We start from the raw sequence: 16,883 nt of genomic DNA on the forward strand, positions 1-16,883 counted from the left end.
CCTTGGGTGAAAGGATGAGTTTCCACCTTGTTGTCAGTGGATGGGTGTGAGGTGCCCTCCACAGCACTTTTAGTGGAGAAGCCAGAGATGTGTACTCTCTTAGAGTTCAGTTTCTGAGAATTCCTAGAGGAGATGAGGAGCAACCCAGATTCCTTCATGTTGTTGCATCTACAACTTTTTATTTCTAGGATTTCTCTTGGGCTTAAATAAACACAATAAAATAAACTCATATTCCACCATCCTCCTCTAAACTGGGCTTTTTCTACATGCAATTTGTTGTCTTCAATGTGCCTCCCCTCTCTTCCCCATATTACTGCATACACTGCTTGTTGTGGGCTCTTTTCAAAACAAGTGCATGTTTGTTTTCCTGGCTCATGACCTGTGGATGTGGTATGTTATGCATTTAAGCTTCTATACATATGGAGAGTAACCCTTAAACCCACAGCATGAGGCTGCTGTCTTGGCGGGGTTTTAGTTAATTTTATTTTTTTTCCTTGCACTTGGGTCTGTCAGGCAGCTAACCTAGACATAGGTGTTCTTTTCCTTGGTGCCCTGTAGAAACCTCCTAGTGGAGCAGCCTGGCTTCAGTTGACTGACCATCCTGATGCCATTCTGTTAAAGCTCTTGGTGTGCTCCTCAGCCACTTTGGGTCTAAACCGGGCCACCTCAAACACGGTAGTAATCTTTGTCATGGGTTTGGCAGCCAGCTCCTTCAGTTTCCGGGCGTCGAAGCGTGGCTTATGTAGAAGGAGGGGTAAGCGGTGGGGAAGAAAGAAGCTTTCTTCCTTCCGCAGCTTCTTCTCTTCTGCTTGCTGCTTCCTTTCTTTGACTGTCATCTGGTATAAAATAGCATCCCACATTCTTGTGGCCCTTGATTTAAACAGCCTGTGGTCTTCACTGATGGCTGCTTGAGAGCTGCCCTCCTTGCTCCCTTCCTCCTGTCCCAGTTTTTCAGGCTCGGGCTCTGGGAAGTTGGGTGCTTCTGGCTGCACTATCAAGTGCTTCCTGAGGCGATGCCAGCCACTAGCATTGGCCCCAGGAGGTCTTGCTGCTTCTGCTGATGGTACTGCTGGCTCAGCTTTGAGAGCGCTGGTGTTTGGTAAGCTGGGGGTCAATTGAGGTTGAATGACATGTTCTGCCTTGGTGTCTGTGGAGGTGGCCCCCATACGGTCAGCTTGTGCTGGGGTTGCTGTCTCTGGGTGTGCTTGCTTCCAAGGAGTGCTAGGTATTGATGGTGTGAGGATGTCGCCATCTTGCTTGGGTAATTCAGGAGCTCTCTCTGATCCAGATATTTCCATGTCATTTCCATGGATTGTAGGCTTATTGGCATGGGCATTGGAGATGCTGGGCTTGGGTGAAGGGGCCTTGATGGACTCTTCAGTAGGAGGAGGCTCGGGCTCCTTAGGGGGCTCTGCATCTGCAGCAGAAAGGAAAGGAGGCTGCAGTGTGGGAGCTGTGTCCTTGCTATCATCAGGCAGGGGGGGTATCTGCCCTGGAGATGGTTCAGAGTGGCTTGTTTCAGCTGCTGGAGAAGAAGGCCTTCTGTCATCATGGCTGATGGTTGCTTGGGTCTGATTTGACATGGGCATCTTAGCCCTGGGTGGCTTGACACTGTGGAAATAAGTGTGCACCTTCGTGACATAGGTAACCTCTGGTGCCCTTTCTTTATTGGGTGTACTGGAAGGAGGAGGCTTGGGGAAAACACTTATGGAAAGGTTGCCTGGAGAGGGAAGGTGGGTGTCCGTGCCTTCAGGCTGCTGTGGAGTCTCAGGAGCAACTGGCTTGTGTAGCATGGGCATGGCTGAGGAGGTTGTGAGCCTGAGGTGTTCAGCAATGCGCCTCTGCTCAGTGACCTTCAGCGTGAAAGGCTTGCCCTTTCGGAAAGGGGAGGGGACACGGTGGGTGATGGGCTTGATGGAGAGGTGGGTTGGGAGGCTGGCAGAGGAGGGTGCTGCGATTTTGGGGGTCTCTGCTGGGGGAGTGCTTTCATTGTGCTCTAGGTCAGAGCTGGCCTCATTCACAGGTGAGAGGCTGGACCGAAAGGACTTGGCTTGCTCTGAAGCTAGGACAGCGTTTTTCTTGGCTGCCTTCTTCAGCAGCCGCTGCAGCCGCAAGTTGTCCTTCCCAGGCTTTGGTAGGGTGGGAGGGGGAGAAAGATGGTGGTGGATGGGAGCAGGCTGGATGGAGGATGATACTGTTATCAGCATTGTCATCTCCTGGAAGAAAACACAAAGCTTAGAGTTGGTGTGGGCTTAGCCCTGGGCTAGATTTTGAAGTATTCATATATAAGGCCTCCTCTTCCTCTCTCCAAAAGCTATGAGTATGGAGTCAGTACTGTGGGAGAAGAGCATCAGTCTTAGTTTCCTTAGTCTCCCAAGGTAGCCTCAGCCAGTCTTGAAGATGGTGTGGCAGGGCAAGAGGTGTACTGGGGTGAAGCTGTATTGCCAAACCTGGAGCCCTCCTGCTGCTGGTGATTAGTGCAAAATCCAGTGAGAGCTCCCTGGGACCCCAGACATTTGTGTCTTGGCAAGTCCTAACAGGATTTGGAAGGAAATGTCAAGAGAAACAAAGCAGGTCTGAAATTTTGAAGCTTTGAAACATTCTCCAGAGGCACAAATCAGGAATGTTTCATGGCTTTCCAAATTCCAGTTATTAATACTCTGATAAAATGTTATGTACAACAGGACAGCTATGTGTCATTTGAGTCAAAGTCAACATTAGTCTTGATTGATTTTAGCTGGCAAAAATACATCCATGTGAAACACAGGACTTAAAAGCTGCGTTTATCTGATGAGAAAGTGCTTTGTCACAACACTAACTGGTGTTTCTTTGCTGCATCAAGGACAGTGGCAACCTTCTTTTTCTGCATTTAAGATAAAATCTAGTTTTCTCTTTTCCTTGGGAAGCATTGCCACTGTTCTCCCTGTATCACCCGTTCTTCAGTGAAACAGAAATGGGTTGTGGTCTGAGTTGGGTCTTATCCCTAATGGCAATTGCAGCTGGATCTCCTTTAGTCAACACTGTGCTGCTCCTGGGGGGGGATGCACAACTGCTTTTCCTGCTCTCTGTGGCTAACTCGCCACCATCTGACTAGTGCTCACTAGAAAGAAGAGGAGATTTCCTGCAGTGTTTTGGGGATAGAAAGATAAAACTAGTCTCAGTTCTCCTCTTTCTCTTTCTGAGCAAGGCTGGGGAACACCAAGTACCCAGCTCTGACCTGCCATGACTCTTTGGCAGCCCCCAAAAAGAAATCTGACTCTGCCCTGGCTCTCACTTAACACTGAGTTGCTGAGTTTTGCTATGAAATGAGACATAAATCACTGAGCCCCTTAATCCCTACTGCTGGATGCAATTGAGCATCCTGAAACAAGGAAGAGGAGGTGGAGCGATGTCAGGGTTGCCCAGAGGGGCTATTGCATGTGCTCTGCTTGGTTCCTGGTGGCTCCCAACCCACTTTGGTTAGGGTAGGAGTGTGGTGTAATACCTACTGTGAGGGAAAATTATCCTGAATAAAACTCTCGAAAGCACAGAACAGCTATTTGCGTTTGAGTGCCCAGTGTTGTCTTGGGCTTGCAGTGCTGCTGTCAGCACCAGGCCAGGAAGCTGATCTGTACTGAGCAGTCAGGTGGTATATCTTCAAAACTGGTTGTGGATGGGGGTAAGAAGGATGACTCGTCAAAAAAAACCAAACAAAAAACCAAACCCCAAACAAAACAAAAAAAAACCAACCCAGCAACAAATGAAAGCACTGAAGAGGTTGCATGTGGGGCACAAAGCCTTCAAGGTCTGGCCCTCACCATGGTGGACAAACTGTCCTCCAGAGCAGAAGCTGTGGTGGGGAGAGTCTGGGCAGTGTCTAGCAAGTGGTACACTGCTACCAACTGATGCATTTATTTCGGCTGCAGGCATGAGAAACCTCCCACTGTTTTGGCAGGGGATTTATGCCAGCTGGAGGTGACAACTGTTGGACATTCCCAGTGGCTTATCAGCTTTGTGCCTTAGGCACAAGGCTGGGATTAGGACTTGCTCTATTCCAAGAGCTACTCTTAGAAACTGCACTGGCCCAAAAAAAGGCTGAGAGCCCATTCCTTCATCATATACCTGCTCTCCTCCCCCGCCCTGTGGATATTCTAGATTATTTTGGGTCAGAAAGACAAAACATCTCAGTTGGAGAGGTGCATACTTGCTCTTGTGCAATGCTACTCTGGTTCTGTTTGTATAGGAATTGGTAATTGCTTGGGTGATTTTTATCTGCTGCAAGGTAAGCTAGCACATGTGTCTGATGTTAAGATTGATTGTGGAATGATTTCATCTGCCCCTGTGTAATGTGGTCCCATGGACAGCCTGTACTACAAGATGAGCTGTGGTCTAGCAGCACTGGTAAACCAGAATTATAAGGCTGACCTGCTTCAGTTTTGTTGGGAATGCTAAAGAGGCAGGGCAGTGCACTTCCCAACTACTGATCATCTCTTTGAGCGTTTTCCTTGTCCTGTGGACTGCTGTACCCCAGAGAAAGGCAGCTTCCCACATGGGTCAGAGCAGGATCTTGCCTGGGATCTGCTGCAAACTGCCAGGTCCTACTGAGGAGGGCATTAGGGGTTCTTGGAGTGGGAAGTTTAGATATGATCTGCATGTACCAGGAAAACTTCCCTTCTGTTCCCAAAGTTAGAGGCTGCTTTGTGCCCTATAACCTCAAGATTTGTGGTCTCTTACAATAGCCTGTGCTCTTAAAATCACTCTTGCTACTATCTCAGCATCCCATCTGACTTGAAACCTGCTGTGCTGTGGGTCTTGGAGACCTTGTGGGTGGTAACTTCCATGGCATGTGACTGTGCCAGAGTCTGTGTGTTTGACTAGTAAGGTGGAGAGATGCTAAGAGACAGCAAAAGAAATCAGCTCTTAATTTATTTGCCTTCCCTGTCATGCTTGGCTTTGAGTCTCCTTCAGAGCTTCGTGTGCTCTGGAGAAATTCTGTAACAAGCAAGATTTGTGAGTGTCCTCCCCCCTTGCTATGTAGTGAAGCAAAAGCAAAGGGACAGACAGACTTGCTTTATTGCCAGTGGAAAGGCCAGAGCTGAAAACCCAGGGCCACAGGTAAAATACTGCCTGAGAAACTTGGATGGGTTTGTGATAAGCTGGAAGGAAACTGAGCTAGAAGCTGAGTCAAAAGGCTTTCAGAGGGTTAAGTTTCCCTGGTGCTTGTTGAGTGCCTGTGGGTGGAGGGGAGGTCACCCAGTCTTGGACCCCAACTGTTCTTCTCCCAGACTCCGCTCCATCTGCAATCAACCCCAAACTGGGAATGGTGGGGCGAGTGTCAGCATGGAGGAGTCATTTATCACATGATGGAAAAGTCATTTGCGTGCTGGAGTCCCTCGGCTGCACCAGCTGTCACATGCGGAGCACATCGAGAGCTGCAGGAACCCGATACCGCCACAGATGGTCCTGAGCGGAGAGCTGTGGCTGCTGGGGGCTGTAGGAACACTCCGCTTTAGTGGCTTTCTTGGGCTTGAAGAAAACCTGCTAATCTCCTCCCTCTGCCTGGGCAGTCGTGACCTCTGCTGGGCATGCAGCCCTCGGCATCTGCTCTGCCGTGGGCACATAGCGCGGTTGGCTGTCCTGCAGCACCGAAGCTTTATGGGCTGATTGACAGGGCTTTGTAGAAATGGGTGGGAGAAAACCACGTGTAATTGCTAGGCAAGATGCTGCCCCTGTACAGCCCAGGGTATCACTTGTGGCAGGCCAAGCGGTATGCATAAACTTGTTGTTTTCTTGTCTTGCAGATGAGTTTGGTCCTGGCTTGATGCAACCCTGAATGCCACTATTTCCTCTGCCCCACAGAAGATAATTGAAGGATGTTTCTCTTCTCCTCCTGTCTGATGTCAGTCTGCTTCGGTACAGCCTGACTCCTCTCAGGGTGTGGGCAATACCCTATGCTGCCTCTGGTTGGGTCAAAGCAACTAGATCAGCAGGCAAAACCCACCCCTGTTTTAACCTTCTATGTGACTCTTTGGCTTTTTTTTTATTATCTGGCTCTGCTATGGAGATGGGACATTATGGCTCTGCTCCCTCTCTCCGTCTCTTTTCTCAAGTGTTGGAAGAAAGGGATTTGCTGCCCTGCTGTGCTGGCAGGGCTTTTGCTACATGATGAAGAATTTCTACTTTTGTGGCTCTTAGTAGCTGGGTGGTGGGAGAGAGGAAGCTCAACAGAAACCTGGTAAAAGGATCAGTGTTTGAAAAGAGGGCTATGGGCAGATCCTGAGGGTGAGGAGGTGGCAAGGACTATTTGTCACCCTCTTGGTGCCAGCTGTGGGTAAAGTCTTCCCCTGTTCACAATGCAGCCTGTGTCCCTCTACAACATCTGCTTTGAGGGACTTCAATTTACCCTGTGTACATCAAATCACATTCAACTTAGTCCTGCTTTTTTTTTTTAGTTTCCAAATCATCCTTTAATCACAATTACAAACCCATGCCAAAATGTTCCTACCACTTTTCCATCTTGACAGTGACAATAGTAGCTTTGTTTCAGATTGCTGCTGCCTTCCTTTCCCTGTCTAAAATGGGTTAGAGGTTTCCTTTCCCAGGTGAGGAGTGCTGATCACTGGCATTATCTCCCTTCTTTGGGAAGGTGATTTGCTTGTTCTCTAACCTGTGGGCTCCAGTGCCAATGATTGAAACCCTTCTTTTGAATGTCAGAGGTGGTGGACACATTGAGGTATCCTGGAGGTAGACAGGATATCTGGGAAACGTCTGCTTCTCTTAAGCTGGAAGCTGCCTCAGTGAAAAGGCATCCAAATGAGTTGTTTGGGGAGGTCAAGGCTTGCTGTGAGCATGGGGAAACTGAGCCCCTAAAGAGTGGCACTCTGGCCTTGGACCTGAGATCTGTAAGTCAGCTCTCGGGGCTGTTTCTGAGCTCTCCCACGTCGTCATACTTCATGGTGTTAGCATGTTCCCCAACCCTTCTTTAAAGTCTTATTCCTGCCCTCTTCCCATGTCAACATAATTTTGCAACTTGTTTCTGCTCTCCTGGAGGGAGGGCAGCTTCTCTCTCTTCCGGCATCAGTTTGCTTTCTGCTTAAATTTACTGTGTCCTGGATATTTTTTTTTTTTGTAAGCATTTAATAAAATTTGAGGAAGATGTAATGATGGCAACTCTGAGGATTTTGTTGATGTAGGAGTTCCTGCAGCAAAGTTGTTTTTTGAAGACCTTGCAGCTCTACTGCTGGAGTGGAAAATGGAGGAGAAGAAACATCAGGCTGAGCAACAAGAAGAAAAGGAGCTTGATGTTTGCGGGGAAAAGGGCTTTCTGTGTGCCTGCCCTATCTAGGACATCCTTGTCATCTTCATTGTTGTTGGGGGTAATTGACTGTAAAATGGGAATGAGCAGTATTTGGTGAAAGATGGAGCAGCATGCAGAACACTTCCTATGGAGTGATCTGCTAGGAGAAACAGGGAGCTTAGCTTCCTGACTAATAGACCTGAGCGGCATCACAGCCTTCAACCAAAATCACTGGTGATGTGTCAGCTATAAAAAAAAAAAATAAAAAATTCTCTATAGTCTGCTTATACAGCTGAGATGAAGTCGATATAATTCTCAGTACAGGAATGCAGCACTCTGAGCTGACTACACTGTCTGGAACCATCTAAGGAAAAAAAATCTTTTTATGGAGGTGATCTTCCAAGTAGTAACACTTCTGTGGTGTAGAGACATAGTTTCAAATAGTTTGTGCTGTCCTTACCTATGCTTTTCTAAAGTGTTTGGAACAGAAAACTTTTCAGATATCACTTCTTGCTGTCATCTTTCTGCTTATCGATACTCTTGTCCTCTCCATCCTCTTCTTCAGCTCTTCCTGGAGGTAGGAGTTCAAGGAGCCTGTGTTCCTCAAAAACACTGGGGAACACGGACGCCATCTGGCCCCATCTTCAGCCCTTTCTCTGCCATGGTGGGATTCTTAAGTGAGGCCCCAGCAGTAGCAATGGGCTGTATAGAGATGTCCTGGCATGAGGTGAAAGCAGTGCTACTGTGTTGTTGCACGTGTGCAACCTGATTGCACCAACTTGTTTCAGCTCTGTTCTGCAGTTGGCTGGTAGACAGGATGGCCAGAAACATTTTTTTGTTAGTATTCCTGTGCCCTGTCAGCTTGGAGAGTGTTGAAAAGGCTCCAAAGGCTGCTTGCGTGAGATTCCTTCTCTAAGGAGGGTTAATTTGCAGGGCATATTTTCCCCACTTAAAGCCCATGTGGACCTAGATGTGGTTTCAACAGAAACAACTGTGGTAATTCAGGTTCTGGCTGCAGCACAGAAGTGAGCAGGTTAAGTGGAAACTCTCCAGGGAGACCAGACCACTCTAGTGGTGGTGAGGAACTGGGGAAAGACCTGGCGTGGAGCAGATGTGTGTAGCTCTTTATGAGGTAGCTATATCTGCCAGGTGAAATTTTTTCCACAATTAAATTAATTTTACAATGTGCTGTTTCTCCTTCCAAAGTAACATGGTGGGGAGTTGTAGTGGGGTTACCATAATGGTGAAAGACATGCACACACACGCACACCCGAAAAAAAAAAAAGGGATGCTGCAGCCCAGGTGCTCTGGGTATGTATCTTGGGTGATGCCAAGAGGGAATGAATGCTCCTTTCTCCCTTCAGCAGCAAGTACAGGGTGTTGTGGCTGGTTTTGTTGTTCACTTCAGAAGAAAGCATTGCCACCTCCTGTGCGTGTTGCTGGGACCTCCGCTCCCCTAGGGATGTGGAGAGTGCTTCTGGGGACTCATCTTGCTCGGCTGAGTAAAGGAGAGCAGGCTGTGTGTCTCTATAGCAGTTACTGGTCTTATTCAGTAGCTGACTACTCCCTGTCTGTCTTACATTCATTTTTCACAATATCAAACTCATATTTTTTTTGCAGTTTTGGCATCTCTGAGACTCATTATAAGACTTTAGCTTTATCTTCTCCTGGGACCATTGCACTTTAACAAGGGAAAACAGACATTGAGAGTGTCTTGCTGCAGGACTGGTGGAGAAAAACAATGCTTTCCTGGTCCCTGTATTGCTTGAATGCCTGTGTTCCCTGTCCTGTTGTGCTATCCCAAATTAACACCCCCAAAGCAAGCCAATGGTGCCTGAAGAGAGGGGCTTGAACTCCATGTGGGCTCTCAGTGCTCTGACCTTGAGGCACATCTCGAGGTGTTGGTTCTCTCCAATTTCTGTTTTCCCTGTATGCTTAGATTATGCAGAAGGGGAATGTCCTTTTGTACAGCATCCACTCTTAAATGAATCTTTTGGGGGCTATGGTAATACTGAAATGGTCTGCTTAGCTTTCCATAGCAGGCTTCAGGGCTGCCTTTTTTCTGAGCAAGCTTTAACAGGTGATTCTACATGAGTGTATGTGAGATGGGATTGAGGAACATGTCCCACAATCACTGCAATGCCTATTTCCTACAGGCCATAAAATAGCATTATTTAAACTTGGGGAAAACATAGCTGATGGAAAACTCGAGTCTGTTTTGAATGTTGTGTCTTTATATAGCACTTGTTCTGCCTTGAGACTGGGGGCTAGACTCTATCTGGTTCTCTTTACAGGTATAAAATAATTATAGGCTCATTTTTATGACCATCCTTATGTACATGAGCTGGCTAATGAACAGATCTGCTCAACCCTTGCTTGCAGCTCTGCTCTGGGCCTCCACTGACCTGTTGGACATGAGGGTCTAAAGTTTCCAAATGACTTTCTTCGTTGAAATGTGTCTGCAGTTTCTGCTCTTTGAAGGAAATGTCAGACTCGGAGACACCTGGGCCTGAATGTCAGAGCTTCCCCTCCTGCCACCACCACCTTAGGGAAGGAAAATAAACAAGCTGAAAGAGCGGGGTGGCTATAAATAATGAGGTGACAGCTGATACGCTACTGAGCAAGGCTCTGGGGTTGGTCTGTTGGTGACTCTTGCCAGCTCAACACACTTCTGCTAATGCTATGTGATATATATATATATATTTTAAAGCAGGTAAAGAATGGATCTGACAGTGACAAGAAGTGCAATTGGAGCTAGGATTTGCTTCAGAAATTATGGGCCTGTTATAAGGAATCCTGATGATGATGATGAGAGAGGCCACAAGTGATTTCCCTGTGATTTTGCATTGAGTCTCCTGAGGGTTTTGGTTGCAGTGCAATAATTTGATTTAGATCATAAATTTCAGAAAGTGCTTAATCTCTTCACAAGAACTCTAAGTAATAGTGATTTAGCAATGCTAAAGACATGCACTCTTCATCCTTCAAACAAATAGGAAAAAAGATCATGGGCTTGGGGCTTTTCAGGGTGATGGGAAGAACAGGGAGGGAGGTTGAAGCAAAGTAAGGAGAAAATGTCTTTGGAATTTATATGAGCAAGCATTTTAAAGCATGACGGCAGCAAGGTGTTTGGTTGGTAGGTATTGGTATAGGTAGTCCTTCCCCAAGGTTGCAGAGAGGCTGTGGGTGGCTGCTGTGAGCACCTTGGCTGGTCTCCTGCCTTGATCACCTCCTCTGGGGACAGCCCGAAACAGCAGCTCCATCCACTGGACCTGGCTCCTATTCTGCTGCTTAGGCTTCATATGCTCTGTCTCATCCATTTAGGTGTAAATAGCCTGAGGATGAGCCCCTGGCTATGTCCTATGTCTCCAGTTATCCAGCCTGATCCCTTATCTTCAGTGAGACATCTAGCCCAGATCTAGGGTTTCCAAGGAGGATCTCCTGAATCTCACAGAGATTGTGTCTTAGTTGTCTAAAGCAGACAGAGCAAGCACATCTCCCAAAGCAAACAGCTGAGTGATGGAGCAACAGTCTACCACAAAAATCAGGAATCAATATTAACTGAAGAAAGGCAAAATTCAGTACTTACTGATGTGTGATTTGTTTCCATCTGCAATCACTTGCATGTTGGGTGCATCATGTTACTCGGTTTGGTTTACAAAATTAACAGGTCATCGTTCCTTTAAGATCATTTCAGGTGTGGTTTTCTTGCGATTTTTAGAGCCCTGTAGGTGTGTTCGAAACATCAGATGGAAAAGAGTATTTACAGTAGCCAATGTAAGTACAAAGTACAAGAGGTTTCTCAAAAATAAAGTGACTCCTTTTTGAAAGCATGAAAAGTTCCATCAGCTAAAATTAACCTGAAGAAGGGCTATTGAGTAACACCATTACATGCTCCCAGCTTTGGCCCTGCAAAGTTCCGCATTGAAAGTACTGGGGACATGAAGGGCAAATGATGGTGATGTTGCCAGGACAGATATTCTAGCAGAGTTGCTCCAGGCAATGAAACCAGTTTTTCAAGTTTGCCAGTCAGATTTACTGTTTTGCAAAACTCAGGGTTGCAAAATGCAAATTTGGAGCTGTGCTGCAATTGTTACTGTCCCCAGAGAGGAAGAGTGCAAATTCTGGCTCTGGCTCTGCTTCTTCCTGGAGAGGGACACGCTATATGCAAAGCATGCAAGCGTGGAAAATGCTGCGCTGGGAGTAGAGGGGGGTTGCAGTTGATTGGTTTGGTGAATTTTGGTTGAGGGTTTGCATGCAGTTTGACTTGAAGATCGGGGCTGAGACTGTTAAGGATGGCACCAATACCCGCCTTTGCCCTGGCCAAATGTGTGAGCTGCCCAAACACCATGCAGTTATTTACTGCTTCTTGGCCCCGGGGTATTTCATCCGCTTTTCCAGCCCTCATCACAGTTTGGGCTTTGCTTTTTCATAGCCTTTCAGGAGCCTTTCAGTGTGGGTGCGAAGGCAGCTGGTAAGTTAAGCATGCTCACAGGGAGATGGGGGTATGCAAGAGCAGTCTCTCTGGAGATCTCCAAAGCAGCTTTACACCCAGGTTAAGCTTGGTCTGTTCCACCTGGCTTTTGGAATGCTGGTGAGCTATGCCAGCACGCCAACTCTGAAGCAAATTCTTGCTTCTTCTCCAGAACCACCCTGCTAAGCCTTGTTGCTCATTGACCCTGTGCAGTAAGGTATCTCTAATCTGACTTTGAGTCGCTCTGTCACAGATCAAGATAGCAAAGCGTTTCCTGCAGCCATCAGAGATGTGGCCTGTCTGATGAGGCCAGTTCTCATGGAAGGGATGCGGATGCATCTTTGGGTTAGTGTCAGAGGCAAGCCCTCCATTTGTTTTCTCCCTCTCTGTCTCCCTGATGACTGATGAGATCGCACTTGGCTCTGCAGGACACGCTGGTCCTTAGACCAGCGCTGACCTCTGGAAGGAATTGGTGGGGGCAGGGGACAGTAGGTGCTCAATCCTTTGCAAATACGCTAATGCAACTAATTCCTCTTACACTGATGACTTTAACAACTCAAAAATTGCATTGTCTTTTAGGACCACTAGTGACTTTATGTGTCTCTAACACTGAAAATGTTGCTGGGGAAAAAACCCAGACAATAACAACCAGAGCCAACCCAACTGGAAACTTAGGAAAAAGCCATTATGAATAGGAAAATTTCAACAGAATTTAAAAATGCCCAAGGACATGTTGTACTCTGCTCTGCCCCCATCACCTCTGAAACCACACCAGCCTAATGAGTGCATTTACACCATGCACTGTGTGAATGATGCACAAGGCTGGCTTATCCTTGCATCTGATGCTCAAGTAGGAGGTGTTCAGATCCCTCCCATTTCTTATGCAAACATGTAGAGTTTCTGCTCTTATAGGCTAAGAGGGGATAAGATGGGGGCAGGTTCTCCTATTGACTGAATGTGACAGAAAGAATGACACACTGGAGTCTTCCACAGAGGCGCTGATGGACTCCCTTCCTCCAGATGCAAGGAGGAGAGGAGCAGTATCCGGTAGGTGGATGGAGGCGTACATGGGTAATTAGGTAAGAAGAGGAAAACTTGTTTGTTGCCCTTTATTCTCCTTTTTATGCCTCTGAACCTCTGAGATGTCATGGAGCCCCATCAGGAGAAGGTGTTGGCACCCTGAAGTTCCCCAGCCACCCCCCAGGACTGAGGTAGTTGAACCCGCACCCGGTGAATACTTGCTCTCCCCTGTATCTGAGCGGCTGCTGCAAGAGATGCACTGCTGTGCATGGCAAGCACCGCACCAGGTCTCTTCTAGCTGGGGGAGGGAGAGACAAGCTGAGGACTAAGATCTTGAGCCCAAATGCCAAGCAGGGGTATTAGAGGAGCTGGGGAGGAAGCATGGTCTTTGCTCCGCTTGTTTGAGTTGTGTTTCAGATTCCTCAGGATCCTGTCATTGCCAGTAAAATGGCAGCAGTCTGCTGATACTTAGAGGAGCTGATTTTAAAGTTTAAGGCTATTCTGATCTCTGCTTGACTGGCTGCATAAAACAGGTCATTGGATTTTACCCAGGAACAGAAAATAATTAATTATGTATATATTCTGTCCTTTCTCTGAGTGCACTTACTTACTTAGTCACTATCTGATCTGCCTTTTTATTGGCAACTGCTTCAGTTAAATTGGAAACAGTGTTTTGGTGAACGTAGGGCATCTACTATAACCTTGAACTGCTGATTAAACCCCACTGCAGAAACCCTTTCTCTGGAGTGGATAAAGAGAAGAAAGGGTGGTGGTGGGGAACTGGATAAGAATTTAATTTTCCATCCCAAATGGCTTCTGTGATTCCCATTTCCTGCCTGCCCTAAATCATGGTAAAAGGTTTATAACTGAAAGTGTCACAAAACAGAAAAACACGTCCCCACCCTTCCCCAGTCAGCTCATCAACACGTGTTCATGGATAACTTCAAGTGTTTCAGTGCTGATGTCTGTATAAGTGGACAAACACACCAAAACCAGAATAGCTGTAGCATGCAAAGAAAATCAAAAGATGTTGTTTTGAAAGCATTCAAATATGACTTTGGGGGGGGGGGGGGGAGAAGAAGAAAAATTCAGACTGTGAATGATGGAACAACTCAAGTAAAACACATTTTTTTGGCAAACAATTTCACTTTGGATAACTTAACCATTGTCGGATGAAAGAAGGTATCAGTGGAAGTTTCTCTGTAGCTCTAGCATGAAGGTGTAAGTGTGTGGTCACGGGCAAGTTTGGGTAAGGAAGGACCTCAGGAGGTCCTCTGGCCCAACTTGGCGTGCCAAAGCAGGATCCTCTTCGGTATTAGATCAGTTTGCTCAGTGTTGGTCAGCAGTTGGTGAATAAGGGATAGGTACTGTTTCTTTTCAGGAGTTAGATCTCTCCTGGGTTGTGAAAGAGCACCTGTTTTATGGGAAGGATGTAGCGGATTTTATTTGTGAACTCTGTAGTCTTTAATGAACGTGAAGCTGCAGGTAGGATTTCAGACTTCCAGGGCTGCAGAGGTTTTTAGATGCACTTTTACAGTGCTTTTTCAGCTTGCTGGCTGGGTGCCATCCAGCCGTAGGAGGCAGCGATCCATGGAAATGCTGCCCACTGACTGGTGTGCAGTGAGCATGGGGGGTAAGGGTTTAAAAAAAAAAAAAGACAAGTATTTGGCCAAAGTACTCATCTTTACGCAATTTGTAAAATTATTGGGGGTAATGTGTGAATACTGTATTTAAAGGCATCTCCAGCCAAGTGCACTGGCTGCTGCAATAGGTGAGCCAACAGCCAGAAAAGATGAGAAGGCCTGATCACAGCTCCGCTGCTAGTGGCCCTGCTATGCCGTATCTTCCTGTGGCTCATCTGAGTGCTCTTACCTACCGAAAAGAAATGAGACATTGGGGTAGGTTACCTAGTGGAAACTTCCCTAGATCTCTGCCCCAGCCTCTAGTTCCTATTCAAGAAGGAATGCTGGATTGCTGTATCCTCTCCCAGGTGGAGATGCTGTCACTGTAAAAGCATGCCAGGCTCTGGCTTCAGGTCAGCAGGTGGAGGGACTTTATGCAGTTTGAGACCCTGGTTCATGTCTGTGACCTGCATGCATGCATGCTCTTTTTGACTTTGGTGCTGCCTTCTAACCTGGCAGCTGGTGAGAGGGGCTTCTCCAAAGACAGATGCTCACCACACCCTCATCTAACAAAATCTTACAGCTTTTGGAAGAAATGCTGCCACAGCTGGGATCATCTGTCTCTCATCTAGTCCATCCAATGAGGAGAGAGCACAAGGTAGTTGGTGCTGGTTTGCTTGCTCTCTAGGCTGGCGTGGCTGCGCTGCAGCAGCTCGAAGACAAGTGCAAGTGCACCTTGCTGCTGATGCAGGGAGAAGAGATGTTGTCAAGACAGCACAAAAATATATCTTAGGACAATCTACTGTAAAGAGAGGCAAAGCTGATGATGAAAATGTTGCAGGCTGTGAATGAAGCTGGTGTGCAATGGCATCAAGAGGTGAAATAAGGACCAGATGAATGAAACAAATATTTGAGAAGATTAGTTAACGTGCCAAAGAGGATAGAGAGACCCACAAAGAAAAGAAAGGGCAAACATGGAGTGGGCTGTGGGGAACGATTATTGGTTGTGAACCAGATGATAGTAGAGCAAAAGGAGGACATGTGCATCAGATAAGCCCTCTTCCAGAGGGATGGAGCAGATCCCCTTGGTCCTGTGGGAAAAGGGAACCAGATCATGCTGGGACTGGAGACAAGATGCGCAACATGGACTTGAGCACTCTGACAGAGGCAGCCCATAGGATGCACACACATCCTTTGGGACAGCACTAAGAAAAGGGGCCATGCTCGCAGCGAGTGGTGACGGGTAAGATGGAGCATAGACATGATGTATAATGTAAAGACGGACATTGTCTGGAGCAGTGGCCCAATGTGACCAGATCAGGAACTGAGCTGAGCACAGAGATGTACTCTCTTAGTACAGGAACTAAGAGAATGCTGCAGGGAGCAATGTTTGCATCTTGTCTATTTGAAAATAGAGCTGCAGCAGGTAGAAACATCTGATTACCTGTCCCTCCCATAGTCTGCATCAACATCACATTTGTCAAGATGCTTAGAGAGGAATCTGAGTGATGTGGAGAGCTTCGCTGACACTGGTGCACAAGCAGCACCACTCTGGCAGAGGCTGTGCAACCCCGCAAGATGCTCATGTTGCTCCTGCCAACCAACTGGCAGCAAACAGGCCAGACGGGACCACAGAAGCATTCAGCCTTGCATCTGCTGAGAGCTGCCCCGCTGTAAGTCCAGGCTTCACATGCATTTGCACACACAGGTTTCCTTTTTAACCAGTCCTGGGTGTAGGACATCTGAGTTGTGATGCCCCATCAGCAGCAGGGACCATCTATAACCAGCAGGCAGGCGAAGGAGGCTGGTGAATACCATTGCCAAACTGGGTCCATGGCAAACATAAAAGGAGACGCAGCTGGGGGACTCCACTCCCACACATCCCCGCTCTGCTGCCAGTTTGGGCAAATACAGTATTTCTTGCAGATGTGCCCCTGGTGCAGTGCGCGAGGAAAATGAGGCAGTGAAGACTGCAAAAATGCTTGATGGTGCTGAAAATGCAGCATGAAGGCTAGTTTGCTGCGTTAGTGCTTTCAGTGGAGCTGGGGTGGGGAAGTGGAGGCCATAATACCTGGTCTGGCTGCACGTCCCCATGCAGGTGCCACTCTCCGTGGAAGCATGGGGTACCCACATCGGCTTCCCCACATGGCAAACTCCTCCTGGCCGAAGCCAGGGTGCTGAGGATGTATGCACTGTCCCCCTCCCACCTAATGAGTTACAAAAGCATTGCTCGAGCTGGGTTGCAGGAGAGAGGCAAGGGGATAAGCTGTCAGACAGCCAGAAAATAGAAGCTGGAAAGGGGATTTTGGCTCATGCATGTTACCTGGTGAATGAGAGGCTGCAGCGCTGTGCTCCTGCTCCACAGCTTTAAAAGCTCGTCTCTACATCCTTGGTTGGGGACCCTTCCCTGCAAGTGGCAGGGAAAGAGTGGGCAGGAATCGATCCGTGACCTGGGCCAAAAATATCGCCTACCCTGCAGCTCCTAAAGGTTTTC

General features: G+C 47.5%; 2 protein-coding genes across 3 annotated transcripts in view; one reads left to right on the top strand and one right to left on the bottom strand.

Annotated features, from left to right (window-relative positions):
• LSP1 (lymphocyte specific protein 1) overlaps positions 1–7,138 on the top strand; it is a 50,791-nt gene extending 43,653 nt beyond the window's left edge. For both annotated transcript variants that reach the window (XM_075754933.1, XM_075754934.1), the window contains exon 11: positions 5,781–7,138. The gene's annotated coding sequence lies outside the window, so the exon portion shown is untranslated. The remainder of the gene's footprint in view (positions 1–5,780) is intronic.
• Positions 160–16,850, bottom strand: PRR33 (proline rich 33). Its single transcript, XM_075754926.1, has 3 exons — positions 16,713–16,850; positions 10,863–10,998; positions 160–2,216 (listed from the first exon to the last, which is right to left on the bottom strand). The coding sequence occupies exons 2-3, from the start codon at positions 10,881–10,883 to the stop codon at positions 585–587; spliced, it is 1,653 nt and encodes a 550-aa protein (XP_075611041.1). The 5' UTR covers positions 10,884–10,998; positions 16,713–16,850; the 3' UTR covers positions 160–584.
• Between the last annotated feature and the right edge of the window lie 33 nt (positions 16,851–16,883).

The sequence above is a fragment of the Balearica regulorum genome, chromosome 5 (genome assembly GCF_011004875.1).
Source record: "Balearica regulorum gibbericeps isolate bBalReg1 chromosome 5, bBalReg1.pri, whole genome shotgun sequence".
In the NCBI taxonomy this organism is placed as follows: Eukaryota; Metazoa; Chordata; class Aves; order Gruiformes; family Gruidae; genus Balearica; species Balearica regulorum.

Bases quoted from the DNA above. Each gene is read 5' to 3' on its own strand.
- PRR33 (XM_075754926.1), bottom strand. From the start codon at position 10,883: ATGGAAACAAATCACACATCA. The intron at 2,217-10,862 runs GTAAGTACTGAA...GTTTTCTTCCAG, and splicing joins TGGAAACAAATCACACATCA to GAGATGACAATGCTGATAAC.